At 38.2% G+C, this 14,517-nt stretch overlaps 1 protein-coding gene across 1 annotated transcript in view; it reads right to left on the bottom strand.

Annotated features, from left to right (window-relative positions):
- The window catches only part of lingo1b (leucine rich repeat and Ig domain containing 1b), a 32,628-nt gene extending 26,270 nt beyond the window's left edge, over positions 1-6,358 (bottom strand). The window contains exon 1 of the mRNA XM_024296117.2: positions 5,867-6,358. Within this exon, the coding sequence (XP_024151885.1) occupies positions 5,867-5,878 (12 nt within the window). The 5' untranslated portion in view covers positions 5,879-6,358. The remainder of the gene's footprint in view (positions 1-5,866) is intronic.
- Positions 6,359-14,517: the final 8,159 nt, after the last annotated feature.

Below are 14,517 nucleotides of genomic sequence, written 5' to 3'. Positions count from 1 at the left end.
ATTGCCCCTAGGTGTGGATGTGGGAGTGGATGTGTGTGTGATTGTGGCCCTGCGACAGACTGGCGACCTGTCCATGGTGTACCCCGCCTTCGCCCATCAGTAGCCAGGATAGGCTCTGGCACCCCAGCAACCCCGAAAGGGAACTAGCGGACAAGACGATGGATGGATGGATGGAACTCGCCACAGGAATGGGCTAGATACTTGCTTTTTTTTCAACATCCATCTGGCAGGCTGGATGTGGCCCATGGGCCGCATGTTAGACACCCCTATTTTAGACGTTTTGTTGTGCTCATCCTGTGCACCATGTTGCCTAATCAGTAGCTCTAAATGCCTAAATGCCATACCTGTGTGATGGATGTACTTTCTTGACCAATATAACAAGTATGTGATCAATGTTTGAACAAAATTGCCCCATTGCATACACAGAACAATGTTTTAGTTGAGTTCATGAAGGACATGAGCTTAAACCACATAAAGTGTTGCCTTTTTAGCTTTCATTTCTGTTGAGTTCAGATAAAACCACAATTACATTTATTTCAGTTCTTCTTCAGGTAAAGAAAAGGCTTCTCCTTTCCTGCTCTGAAGTCTCATATGCATACCAACCAAACAGAACCATGATAAGACCAGAGGTATTCAGTAAATTCTGGCTGTGATCAGCTCTTTTTGTATCATTGAACGTCATGCTGCGTTGAGTTTGAAGTCACTCAGTCACGCTAGGGTGAAACCTCTTGAGTTCTCCATCCAACGAGCCTGTGACTGTCTCATATTTTGCATTAATATTGTTACATTTAAATGAGGAAGACTGCAGGAGGACGGTATAGAGGGTAAATGTGGCTGTCCTGTGATGGAGCTGCCTCCATCTGTCACCCGTCCATCCTGCATACCTCTGAACATACAGTCTGCAGCAAAAAAAGGAAGAAAATCCCTTCACCATTCCCTTTAATGTACACCATTATGTAACAGCTTCTTCAACCAAAATGGATGTAGTCTAAGGAAATGCATCAATCGAAACACCCTGGATGTTTTCTGGCTAGTTTTACTATTGTTCATTTCTAGGCCATCACAAATGTATTGTTATGCGCAGACATGCCCTGCTTTTTTTCTGCAAATACAATGAGCTATTATTAGAAACAAATAGAAAACATGGGGAAATTAAAACCATTCAGAAGCTTTAAATGAGGGTTACTTTCATCCTGCGTCAATCTATTCACACAGCGTGTACAGTGAAGTCATAAACAAATCTATCTGTTAATGGTGGTGGTGCCAGTGGGTGGCTTTTGCTTTAATATGATTCGTCTCTGTATTTCAGCACAAATACGAATGTTTAACTTCTATTGATTCGTAATTTGTCCGCTTCTGTGCAATTTCACCTTCATTTGAAATGATTCCAGATGAGAATTGGGAGGAAATTGACTTTTTTAGGTAAACTGCTGCTATGGAAGATATTACGGTTTGGCAGCAGGATGGGAAGAAACCCAGTAAAGATGTTAAAGAAACAATAGTTTTCTTCCATCTGCCTCTTCTTTTTTTTAATTTAGTCTTTATTTAACCCTTTAACAGCAGAGCTGCAGTGTTTATGTTCTTTGATTTACTGTAATTTTTCAATTGTTAACATGATAAATGTAATTCCAGAAAAGTTGCTTGTACGAGTAAGTTAAAGATTTTGTGTGTAAGCGTCACCGATGACGGGTTAAAGGGTTAAGTAATAACAGTGATATTTTATAGGAATTTCATACATGTCAGTACCGGTTTATTCCTTAGTTTGCTATCTTAACACTTCCTTTTGATTTCTGGAAATCCCTTTAGCTCTCCAAATGTCTTTTCCCTTTTTTCTGTAAACTGGCAAAGGTAGGCTCTTTGTACTTACCTTTTCCGGTTTCTTATTGTGTCTGTTTTTTTCCCTGAAATTTTACCTTTATTATTTCTTTTCTTTTTTTTTTTAGAATTGTGTTTTGGTTTCTAAATTTGACTGTCTTTCGATTAACTGTTTTGCTTTTTTAATTGTTGTGATCCAGAATATGTATAGTGATTTGTCAGTGTGATTGTCCCTTCAGGGCCACAACGTGAAACTGAACGTGAAACACCTTTTTTTATTCCTTTTTTCATTTCAAATAAACCTTTCGCATCTGCTTCTTGGTACTAATCTATCATCACCATTTAGAGAAAGATGACGAAGAATTATTTCAAACCACAATCTTGTTGTTTTATGTGTAATCAAAAACAAAAGTCTGTGTGAAAAATCTATGATTGAGTCAAACCCTTGAAGCCACCATCGACCCTTCAGCCTCCCTGTTAATCATTTGAATACATTTGAGTTCAAAGCAGTGACTATTTTCTTTTGCTGCAACAGTAACCATTTAAAAAAATAAAGACTTGATTTTAACCCTGTATAGTCCATCAAAGAATTGACAAACAGTTTTCTTTTATTCTTTGATGAAATCTATCAAAAATAACTAGATATTATTATTTTTTTTAAATACTATCACCTACGATAAGTTGGTTGATTGGGTAAATTTTTGCTCAAAACAATGTTAATTTAAAGTATTAACAAGAGTGTTCAGTAGAAAAAGCTCTTTGTCTCAAATTTGATCCACTCTTTGACAAGTGTAACTGCAGTATAAGGAATAAATTATCAAATACATCAAGCAGTCTTCTAAAAAAAGAATGAGAATTATTCTCACCAAGAAATATTGAAAATGAGCAGAACGCTTCCCACCAAAAGTGTTTTTGAGATTTCATGGAGGCAACCATTATGAGATAAGCAGAAAAAGCCCCATCTACTGTCCCCAGTGGAAGGATGATGAACTGCAGGGCAGAAAATATATTATATCTAATGAGTTTTAAGGAAAGTTTCAATCATGTTAGTGAGAAAGGAGCCTCAGAAATTAGTGTGTTAAATATGATAGAAATGGTTAATTGGGTTAAAATTTAAAACAAATGCCTGATAATTGCTCTCTGGAGCTTCTACGTTCTATGCAAAAATGTTAGCAAGGAATCGTTTCTGTAAATTTATGTTGTTCTAATTCTGAATATGGTTCACACTATGATTTGAGAGAGCAAAATTGTTTTCTTGACTGAACCTTTCTCTCTAAATCATTTAAATCTTTAAACTTAAGAGCTCATCAAGTCAATTATCTATGCAATTATATGTAAAAAAATGTTAGTTACAAGTTTGAATTTTTTTGTTAGATTTTTTTTTCAGATTTTATAAATGAATTTCAGATTTACATCTTTCTATCTTGAGTTCAATCCCCTGGTTTACTTTAAAATTAGCGTATTTTCCGCACTAGAGTCAATCAGTGGTTTATCTTCAAACTTCTGTTAAATATAAGGTGAACCAAATGATAAGGCTCATTAAACGAGACAAAAGAGTCAGAAATAAGTCTGTCAGTCAGTCAGAATTTAACTTAATTCATAGTGGGTCTAGAACTTGTTTGTAAGATGCTACACGTTAGCCATCATAGAACCGTTAGCCACTTTAGAAAGGTTAGCCTATTTACAATACATGTAACTCCAAAAATTATTAGTAAGAATTAAAAAAAATAAACTTTTTCCACTTAAAGAAACATCTGACTATGCTAACTCCCAACCTTGCTAATGACACGTACAAAATGACATAGTCTGACATCGCTATACGCTAGCCGTGTTAGTGTATTCACAACCAAACATTTATAAACATTATAAACATTATGTATCTTTCAAAACTGCTTCAAAATCAGTAAAACTGACCAGAATAATCTATATATAAGCCACTCCGGTTTACAAGGTGACTGCTTGCTTTTTTTCTTTTTTTTTTCTTTTGTAAATAAAATTTTAAATTGTTAATTGTGGTGATTTCTGGGTTTTGCAGGATATAAACCATTTTTGCTCATTTAAAAAAAATATATATATTTTTAGGATTGAGGCTTAGTTTAAAAAAAAAAAAAAAAAAGCTAAATTGCGGAGATATAATTGTTCAGGAGAGAATTGCCTGCACGGTCAAAGAATTCATGCCAATTTACAGTTTTTGTGCCTCCCCACACAAACTCTAGACAATGCATAGACTCTCCCCCAGTGGGAATCCTTGAAAAATCACCAGAAACGCCTGTCTGGAAGAAAGAATGCCCTGCGATCCGTCTTTCCATTCTTTAAGACAATAAAGGCAGAAAGAAATGCTGGGCCCCGTTATGTTGTAAATATTTGCTCAATACTTGCTCCTTCTGCTAACAATCAACTGAGTCTGACTATGTTTGACAAGCCGAGGTGTGGCCTAATTCACAGCTGTTGTTACCATGACTCCAGGGGTCCTTCTTTTTTACTGCTGCTGTTCACTTTCCAGATGTTGATGTGTGAAAATGAAAAAGTATCACATTTGCAGGAATTTCAGACTCATTATCAGCAAAAAAATTAATGAATGCATGAATCACTTCTGTTCTTTATCCTCACACCAAACAGCATGTGACCGGTAGATCGTTCTGAATTTAGGATCTGAGACTTGAACAAAAATGCTGTTTTTTAAATGTGTAAATGAGCTTTTTCTTTTTGCAGCTCTAGCACAAAATAACATGTAATGACAGAGGCTGAATCTGAATCATTGTGATGCAAAAACATTTTTGCCACAAAGGAATAATTCCCCAAATTAGTTATTATTTTGTATGAAAATAGGCCATAATAAATGCCGTGTCCTCCTGCTTGAACCTTAAGAGTATCTGCTTTTGCTGATTCTGCAGCCACAAGCACACACACGCGAATATTTAGACATACACACCACACAAACACAACAAAGCGATGCTGACAATAAGTAACATACGCTGCAATAACGATTGCAGCGTGGATCACTGGGAAAAAAAAAAAACAGTTTGCCTGGTAACAATGGCAATATCTATTACCCAGTCATTCACCTGCTGTGCTCAGAAAACACAAGTCATAAACCGATCATTTTCCAGTCACGCAACTTGTTCGAAATGCTTTAAATAACAACCAGAGGATGAGATTCCCTGCAGCCGTTAGCACCTGATTAATTAGTCCCAATTAAAAGCTTTGTCTGCTTCATAAAACCTTGATATGAGGAGCAAAAGCTTCCCTCCGAGACTGTTGGGGGTCCGGGGGCTTGCAGTGGTTGCTGCTGCTCCGTTTCAGAAAAAGACTTTCAGTTTCTTTGGCTCCCTGCCTTGCTGGAGCATTGCAGCCATGATTATGATGATGCAAATACAGAAGGCAATATAAATAAAGCTGTGGGATATATTGTTCATTTGGCCTGCATAAATAATCATCAGCCAAAGCACCCCCCTTCCCCCCTCCCCACGCAATGCCCACCCTCGCCATCAATGCCAGAGACATCCATCTATCTAACCTGTGGCGAATCAGCCACCTGCAAAAGCATCCCTCATTGCCACAGGAAATGGCCAACAGCAAGCAAGTGCTGGAAATGTGTGTCAGTGTGGATGACTTTATTACCATTTGAGGCAACATGCATATTAATGAGGTGATCCAGAAAGGGGAGAATCAACCTGCTACTAGTCATAAAACAGACGCTTTCCTTTTCAACTTTGTCAAAAAGGTGCAAATATTTGTTTGAAAACAACCAGCTTAATTAAATGTGTTTAAACACACACCATGAGAAATATTGAACTGTATTCTATACATCAGTTATATCTACTCCTTTAGTTGTGCAGTAGAATATAGTAAAGTGAAATCAATCTGAATGACAAAGCACAAAAAAAAGATGTTTCTCTTCTTCTTCCTCCCCTTCATTTAGCTGGGACACACAATTTTATTCCTGACTTTAATTTGCTCCCTGGCGATCCCCTGGCCCCACCACTGCACCATAATAAATCAGATCCAGTGACTCAGTGCTCAAAGCCCACCATAGAGACAGAGTACTTACCAGGACTGTCATGCAGAGAATTCTAATTCAGGCAGCTCCATGTTGCCAAGGAAATTCAAAATGCCTCCGAAAGCATGGGAGTCAGGGATGCAGAATTCAGGACAGAATCGAGCTGTTAGGAGGGATGTGTGCGGAGATGAGAATCCCTTGTCTGAGGGGGCATTTGAGAAATGCCTCCGTCCTCTCCAGATGCGCTAAATCCAGCAGCACTGATAGGCTGACATGTAAACACACAGGCGGCTCTGCTGCCTCACACACACTCACATGCATGCTGCCGCCGCCGCCGCTGCTGCACCTAGCAGAGCAAGAGAGGAAGAGGGAGGGGCCGCCGATGAGAGGTGGAGGGAGGAGCTGCAGTGCTCTGGGAGAACAGGAGGCACAGAGCACAAGCAGAGAGGAGGAAAAAACGGAGAAATGCTCTCTGATTGCATTGGCAGCATTATTTTTTGATATTTGCTCACTGTAGTTTTCCTGTTTTTTTTGGAGTGATTTAGTTTGGTTTGGCTAATGGGGAGCAGAGCTGACAGGAAAAGAGATGAGAAGGAAGGATACAAACTATGGGGAGTTAAAATGATGGGTTTGCTGAGAAGACTCGGTAACCTGGATTATTATTATCCTGCAGTCTGATTGTGCAAAACCATACAAAACGTCCATTTTTCTCCCCAGATGTTTGCACTTTATATCCTCTCAGAGAGGAATTTCACCGTAGTAGCATCCTCCTTTCAATACAGCTGGATTAGGTTTTTCAGATTTCGTGCCAAAGCAGGGGATTATCAGTGCCCACAGTGCAAAGTCAGGTAATAATCAAAGAAACTCACCTTCGCTGTAAGGAGGGAGTTTCGGGGGTAAGATGCCGTGGCTTAACAGTGCTAATGGGTGTTTTTTTGGCTGGCATTCCCATGGTGGCAGGACCAGGAAGGCTCAGCAGTCAGGAAGTGTTTACGGGAGATTAGAGCGCTGAGGATTTAGAGGGTGGTGGTGGACATGAAAGGACTCCTGGCCTCTGAAAGATATGAGACAAGAGCTCAGCGTCATAAAAAAAGCCATTCATATTTTACACTGCGCAGCCAGCGCTTTGCATATTCTGTTTTCCATATTACAGTCATTTATTCTCTGTTTTAATAGATTTTCATCACACTCTTGACAAGCTATGACCAGGCACCCTTTACAGGAACATCCATCCTGCTTCCACTCTAAATCTGTGAGACAAACAGCGGTACACACAGAAAAAAAAATAAAAATAAATAAAAAAATGAATGGTGGCACAAGGCTGGACAATAAAACAAAGAGAGGGGAAGAGTTATTTAGACAGTTGGAAAAGGCAATGCACTCTGCACCAATGCGACATAAAAGAGATTTATGACTCATTTTGCCAACTACAAGCTAATCTAAAGGAAATAAGTTATGCTCCGTGTAGGAAATAAACCGAGATGAAAGGTGGCACTGAAGGAATTCGGATGGCATTGGAGGATTGAAAACCCATCGGATGTGAGGATGGAAAAATTACATGATTGATATTTAAAGCTTTAAATGCCTCTTAAAACGATTTTGGTCAGTCTAGTTTCAAACTATTGACATCCAGTGACATTTTCCATTTCCAAGACCTATTAGTACAACGAAAGTTCACAGTTGGTGATTGGATTGGCTCCAAAAACACTAAAACATGTGTGTTTTCTATTTGTATGTACCGTATAAGTTGTGATTTTTGGCATATTACGGCAGGGGTTGAGACTTATACTCAGATGTGTCTTATAAGTGTAATTTTTTTTAAGTGTTCATTTATTTCCAGCAAACGACCACTAGAGGCCACTGTAGGTGTATCTATCACTATTGACTACTGACATCAATGTTGAAGAAGAAGAAGTTGTTCCAAAGCAACGCAAACAATGGAGAATTCAACAAATCTAAATTGATTTTAGTTGACTCGTTAGTACAAAGTTGGGCAATTCTAGGTCTCGAGGGTTGACGTGTCTGCATGATTTCCAGATATCCCTGTCCTACTTATGGCTGAATACCTGGTTCAGGTGTATTTAGAACATGTCCGAACAGGGTATTTTGGAAAACATCAGTGCCCACTTTCGTGTTAGCATTTCTTTTATACTGCGGTTGTCTGGATAATTGTTCATATGTTCCCTTAGAAAAAAGTAGTACACTTGAAGTCTTTTTATTAGGTGTACTTGAGTATAAGCATTCTTCTTCCGCCAAAACCATCCTCGTTCATATAAACTATTTTATATTTCTACCATCCTGTTGTATATGAATATTATTTTATGGAGCAAACCCATCATAAATGGATAATTTTAATAGACTGAATTCTCTACAATTGCATGTGCATATACAGTGTTCCCACACAGTATTTGAAGTTTTTTTCAGTCACTTGACTTTTCTGGTTCTTCAGAAAAACTCCAACAACTGTAGGTGCTTGTATGAAATATTTGTGTCTAAAGGAGGTGCTGCGGTGCTGAGGTGTATCTCCGCACAGCCGTGGTGCGTTCAGGGCGCCTTATATGTCCTCATTCTGGCCCCTTTTTTGCTCATCATTGTCACAAAACTCCGTTACCTGGCCAGACAGAAAGTGGCGGACAAATCTTTTTCCTGCTGAGAGGCTCACTAGCTTCGGTTGGTCGGCCTTTTTAGATGGTGTCCAGGTTTTCTGGAAAAGTCCATCTTAAGAACGACTTAAGCAACAAATCTGCAACAAAATCAACTTCTCCGCCTTCTATTGTTAACTGCAAAACAGCGAGTAATTCAAACAAAATGTAGCTACTGCCTACAGCCTGAAGTACAGAAGAAGTTAACTTTTGGTAGTGCGAGCCGATCAGACCCGAATAAGTCATTATCCGCTCTCATGAAGCTACACTCCAACTCAGATTCTGATTGGTTGCATCAACGTCAACACATTTTAATCAGCAGTGTTTTTTATATGGAAAGCTGCCCGCAAAAAAAATAAATATTTATATATAAACATTTCTCTGTGATTTAGAGACTTCTTTTTAGATAATTTTAGGCCATAACTGAAGGCTTTGCAGGCCCTGATGGTACGCCACAGAGTATAAGTATAGCAAGTATATGTTGTGTTAACTGAAAACTTCTTTTAATATTTTTGTTTGAAATACATAGATAGTATATAAACTCCCTTTTTTTTAGCATAGACTAAGTATACTTGTACTACACTTAAACAGACTACTTCTTACTAAGGGTTGCACTAATATTCTAGATTCCTCCGATGTTTCATAAACCCAAATATTGTTACGGTAGTGAAGTATGTATTTATTTACTCTGGTACTGTTATCTATTCTATTTTATGGTTTGCCTTTCAAGATAAAATGTTCATAATTGTTCCTGTATTTTGTTAAATAAAGTGTAACTCCATTCCAGTGGATGATTCTTTTCTTCGTATGCATTTTTTGGCATCTGTGACTTATACTCCGGACAAATTTATAGTTTGAAAAATACACCAGATAATATTAAAATCCACCCATACGGAAAAACCATCAAAAACAACTGGTGTCATTTGAAAGTGCTTAAAGGCAACCACTGTGACGTGGCTTTCAGTCCTGACACAGGCGTTTTATTGTAGACACAAGAAGTTGGCAGGCAATTTCTTTGGACAAGTTTGAGATGGCAATGCACAGCTGATGTTTGTGCATGTGTGCCACTGCTTTGGCAGTGGGGTCAGTTGCCTCAGGAGAGATGGGAAAAGGCAACAGTGGTCATTTGATCGAGCCCTGTATTGTCTGGTCACTATTGCTATGACCGTTTGGACACAAGTAAACAAAAGCCTGTAGGCATTTTCAGCAAGCGCCCATTGATTTTGCTGTGAAATATTGATGGCAGATTTTATATGCGGCAGCTGGGCCACTTCTGAAGCCAACTTCATATGTTTATTAAAACAATGTCGCTGTAGCTGACTGTTCCCAGCTGCTCGTTCTGATAAGAAAGCTCTGTGAAATGAGGTTTTCATTGAACTACACAGTATTGTTCTAAAAAAACAAACCCAGACTGTGTATTTGGGCAAAAAAAATCAACACTCAGTCTGTTGTCTTTTTTAAAATTTATGAATTACGTATTTTCATGTTTTATATTTTGAATTTGGCATTTGAAAGGGGATAATTTAGCTTTGTAAGCATATAAAGACAAACTTTATCTCAGGAGAATGAACAGAGAGAAAGTATTTTCCACACTGTACTACTCCAAAAATGCCTTATACTGTATATGACATAACTTAGAAAATAGACCATATTTGAATATCCAAGAATTTGAAGACAAAATATGTTTGTGATTGGCTTAAAATACAGCAGTTATTCTAACTATTTGTTCAGACTAAAAGGACAATGATAACCCAATAGTCCAATAGTGTCCAAATCCAGATCTCGAGGACCGCTGTCCTACATGTTTTCATTGAAGTTCCTGAGTAGCCAAACACACCTAATCCAGGTAATCAGCAGTAGATAAGGCAGGATTCCAGGAAATTCAGCAGGAAGCCGGCCCTCGAGGCCTGGATTGGGGCACCCCAGTAATAGTCCAAAGAACACTGATCTGTCTTATTGAAACTTTAGACCAACTGCAGCCCTAGCGTTTATATGGACTTTTCATTGAAAGTGGCCACTTGAACTTGAGTCAACGTGGCCGGTGATATTGCTTCAGACTCACATTTCAAAACTAGAAGAAGAACTATTTCTTTATTATTCATAAGCTGTTCCCTCATACAAAGCATTAAACATTCTCTACCTGCTTCAATCTGTTCCAGGCATCAGGAGGCTGCAGTCTGCTGTAAAACATGCAACTTGCATTAACATATTTACATTTGAAAGAGCATTAAGCAGCTTACATTTTTCCCTTATAAATTTGACATCATATTTAAAGTCACATGACCAAACCTGTCGCATGTGAGGAAGTTACACAACCTTAAACATCTCTATAAATTCCACTCCCAGATACAGTGGAGGAAGCCGTTCATCATCCTGTGGTGACAGCCGGCAAAGCAGCTCTGGAGGAGTTCAACACAGATGCTGCTATTACTGCGGTTATATTTGACCTGAAGATTATTTCCTCTGTGAAAGAGGAGCAGAGGACAACACTGGAGGCTTTTCCTGATTACAAAGATGTTTCCGTGCCCTCAACAGGAGTTTTACCCAATCGCCTGACAGGATTTTTTTTTAAAAAGAGGGCTCTGTTTTTTACAGCTGCTCCAATGCTGAACTCCACAACTGCTTCCATGTAATGAAAGATCTGGGATGTGCAAGGTTATACTTAAACTGCGAAAAGAAAAATAAATACAGAAATACAACTGAAAGGAGAGTGAGATTGTGCCAGATTTTTTTGGTGGATGTCTTCAGGGTTTCTGTGGTTATGCTGTTGGAAATGAGGAGGCTGAGGATGACAAACTCAGGCTTGCTTTCATTCCAGTTTTAGAAAAAAGTCTTTGATGTTAGGAGAGTTGTCTTGCAGTCAATATTACATGCAAACAGAAATCATGCTGTGCATACACATCAGGTTCCTTATTTTTATATTTTAATGAAGGCATCCTACATATTAATTAGTGCTTTATTTGACCGTTTTCTTATTCAGTGGGAAAAAAGTGTACACACCCAAAAAGATAGGATTTTATGTACACATTTTCATTTGTTTTGGCCTCTATGGGTAATTTATACGTAGTCTTTATCTATTTTTCTAGAAATGTCAAAAAATGTGTCAAAACACTCTTGAAGCTACATTCACACCTCTAGTATAAAAAAGTGACCACTTCCAATTAAAATTATGTACCGTGTTTTCTAGAGTAGTCCCACCGCAGTATGAGTCGCAAGAGCTAATAATGTCTAATCAAAAAGAAAACCATATATAAGTCGCTCTGGAGTATAAGTTGCACTTTTAGGAGAAAAGTCTGACATGTCTTAACAAATCTGCCAAGCCCAGTTTAACTAAAGAAAAAAGTAAGAAATATATAAAAACAAGAATAGTAATCTTTTTATCTGTATAAGAAAAATATCAAAGTTTAAAAGGAAAACAATCAGATTCTCTTCCATGTTTGTTTTGGACGGCATTTCTTCTGCCACCCGTCAGTAGCGAATACTTAGGCCCAAGCCGAATTCTTCCCCTCTCCCTTCCCCTCCATTTGAAGGGGCAGTTTAAATGCAAGTGTCTTTTAATATCACCCTTAAAGCGGAGGGATACAACGTCCTCCGTCGCAACGCGCTAAGAAGTGCTTTTCTTCACATGGATGCGCTCTGAAGCCCAGAAGTCCATCCATCCATCTTCTTGTCCGCTTCTTCCCTTTCGGGGTCACGGGGGTGCCGGAGCCTATCCCGGCTACTGATGGGCGAAGGCGGGGTTGAAGCCCAGAAGTTCACAATTAAATGTAAGTAATGGCTTTTTGTTGTAGCATGGCCTTTTCAAAGTTATAAAACCGATGTTTGTAAATATATTTAAACGCTAGCAGACCGGCAATTATTGGGGACGTCATCAAAAGAAAGTGACATTTAAAATATGAGACATATCACATAACACTCCATTTGGAGGGTTAAATGAAGGAGAAGGGAAGAAATTTAGATGCACCCTTTAGTGGTTGCAAGAGGAAACAACAGCTAAAGGACAACTGATGTTTACTGGGAAAATAACAAATGTATGAGCCTATTGATATCAAAAAAACAAAAAAACAAAAAAAAAAACACAAAAATAAGTTGCTCCTGAGTATAAGTCACACCCCTGGGTAAACTATGAAAAAAACTGCAGCTTCAGAAAATACGGTACGTAAAAGTATGTAAACACGTGTATTTATATGGAAAGAAAGTAGACTCATCCAATTTGTATATGGGTAATACTTGATTTGTAACTTGTGTCTGCCCACTTGTATGTAATTTGGGATTTGTGTGTGCAGAATTTTTGATTTGTAACTCATACAATACATTTTGTGTATAACTGTACTTGAAATTGTGTTTTCACATGTACAACAGTTTTAGTGTAGTTAGTTTCAAGCTGTTGTAATTTTAAGCTGTGCATATGTAATTGTTTTTTGTAGTTCTTCTACATGTGAATACACAAGTGCAACTACATAAAGCTACGCACAAAATGTATTGTATGAATTACAAATCAAGAAATACACACACACAAATCAGATTGGAATTTTCTCCCCATAGTTTCGGGCTTTCACGTTGAAAACTCTCGCGGTCATGCATAGCCCTGCATGGTTTTACGACTATTTTCAGGCTCTACGTACAAAACACGCGTCCACGGGTGTTGATAGTTAAACCAGGTCAAATTTTGGCCAATCAGGGACTCTGGTTTGGTAGTGACAAATGGACGGTGTCCTTTTTAATACACGGAAATGCCAACCTTTAGAAAATTGATCATGGAGTAAAAGGTAAGAATTGCGGTTTATGTCTGGCAAAAAGTTTTTCACATATCAGAACAGGGCTGTGTAAAAAAAGAAAAAAAAATACCTGGACCAAGATTAACAACATTTTGCATCAAGCCTCTTCCAACAATAGATGGTGGCTAGTAAACAGTAGAAGAAGAGAAAGAAGAAGCCCCTCCTTGCTTGACTAGTGTCAATACCCCGTTCAAGAATTTAACGGATTCTTGAACACACATTACATACTCAGTGTGTACATCCAGCTTAAGATTTGACGAGCTGATTCCACAAGGCAGATGCCTGGTTTCAACGAACCACATTTATGATAAAAGATAAAAATCTGACAGCACATTTATCAGGCTTCCTGGAGAGATTTGTCCAAAAAACATCTAAAAGATGAAGCAGAATGTTTCTTTAAATCTTTTTTTTTCTACTGTGAAGTCAAGTCACGATTTTCTGAGCCTACAGATGTGGACATCTGGAATAGGTGTGAAAACTTTGATGTTTTTGCAGAAATGTCTTTGAAATAAAAAGGCTTGTCTGTGGCTTTGCAGCAAAGTTAGAAGCATGCTGGAATCCTCTGAACTCATGGTCTTAAGTGGTACAGAAATTTTTCTCTGAGTCATTTAAATCTATGGAACATACCTGTTTCTGTCAGCATGTCAAAAGCAACTTGGAAAAATAATAACATAAAACAGTAGTGCACGATATCTTTAAGGAGCGCATTTGTTCAGCTCAGAAGAAAGCGGCTGACTTGTCATTTGATAAGAGGCAGTGACAGCATTCTGGGCTGTCGCTTTCCAGCCTCTGCTGCCATGAGGCATTTTCTGACCAAACAGTTTAAAGGCTCACTGAGTGTAATGGGGAACGGGGAGCTCTCCTCTGAATTACAGTTCATTATCTTTTTAGATGTTCCAAATTCACTCCACATGACAAACATTTACATAGGAAAATTTCTTAACACAAACTATAGTGCAATGGAAACAATTTCATACCTGAGAAGGAAACTAAATCTTTTATTATAGTATTTTTCACACTATTATAGAATGCACCTTCAATGAGTAGTCTATTTTGGAAAATATGTCATTTATAAAGCCACACTGAACTATGAGGCGCATTAAACGAACCTAAAGAAGCAGAGATGAGTTTGTCAGTCAGACTTTATTAACTACCTTCAGAATAATGCTGGAACTTGTTTGTAACACGCTACATATTAGCCACATTAGAAGCATTAGCATATTTGAAATACCTGTAACTCTCACATACCTCATGTATCACATACCAAAACAGACTGATACAG

The sequence above is a fragment of the Oryzias melastigma genome, linkage group LG3, assembly GCF_002922805.2.
Source record: "Oryzias melastigma strain HK-1 linkage group LG3, ASM292280v2, whole genome shotgun sequence".
Lineage (NCBI taxonomy): Eukaryota > Metazoa > Chordata > Actinopteri > Beloniformes > Adrianichthyidae > Oryzias > Oryzias melastigma.
The sequence above is the reverse complement of the archived record's forward strand: the minus strand, read 5'-3'. Positions and strand labels throughout refer to the sequence as shown.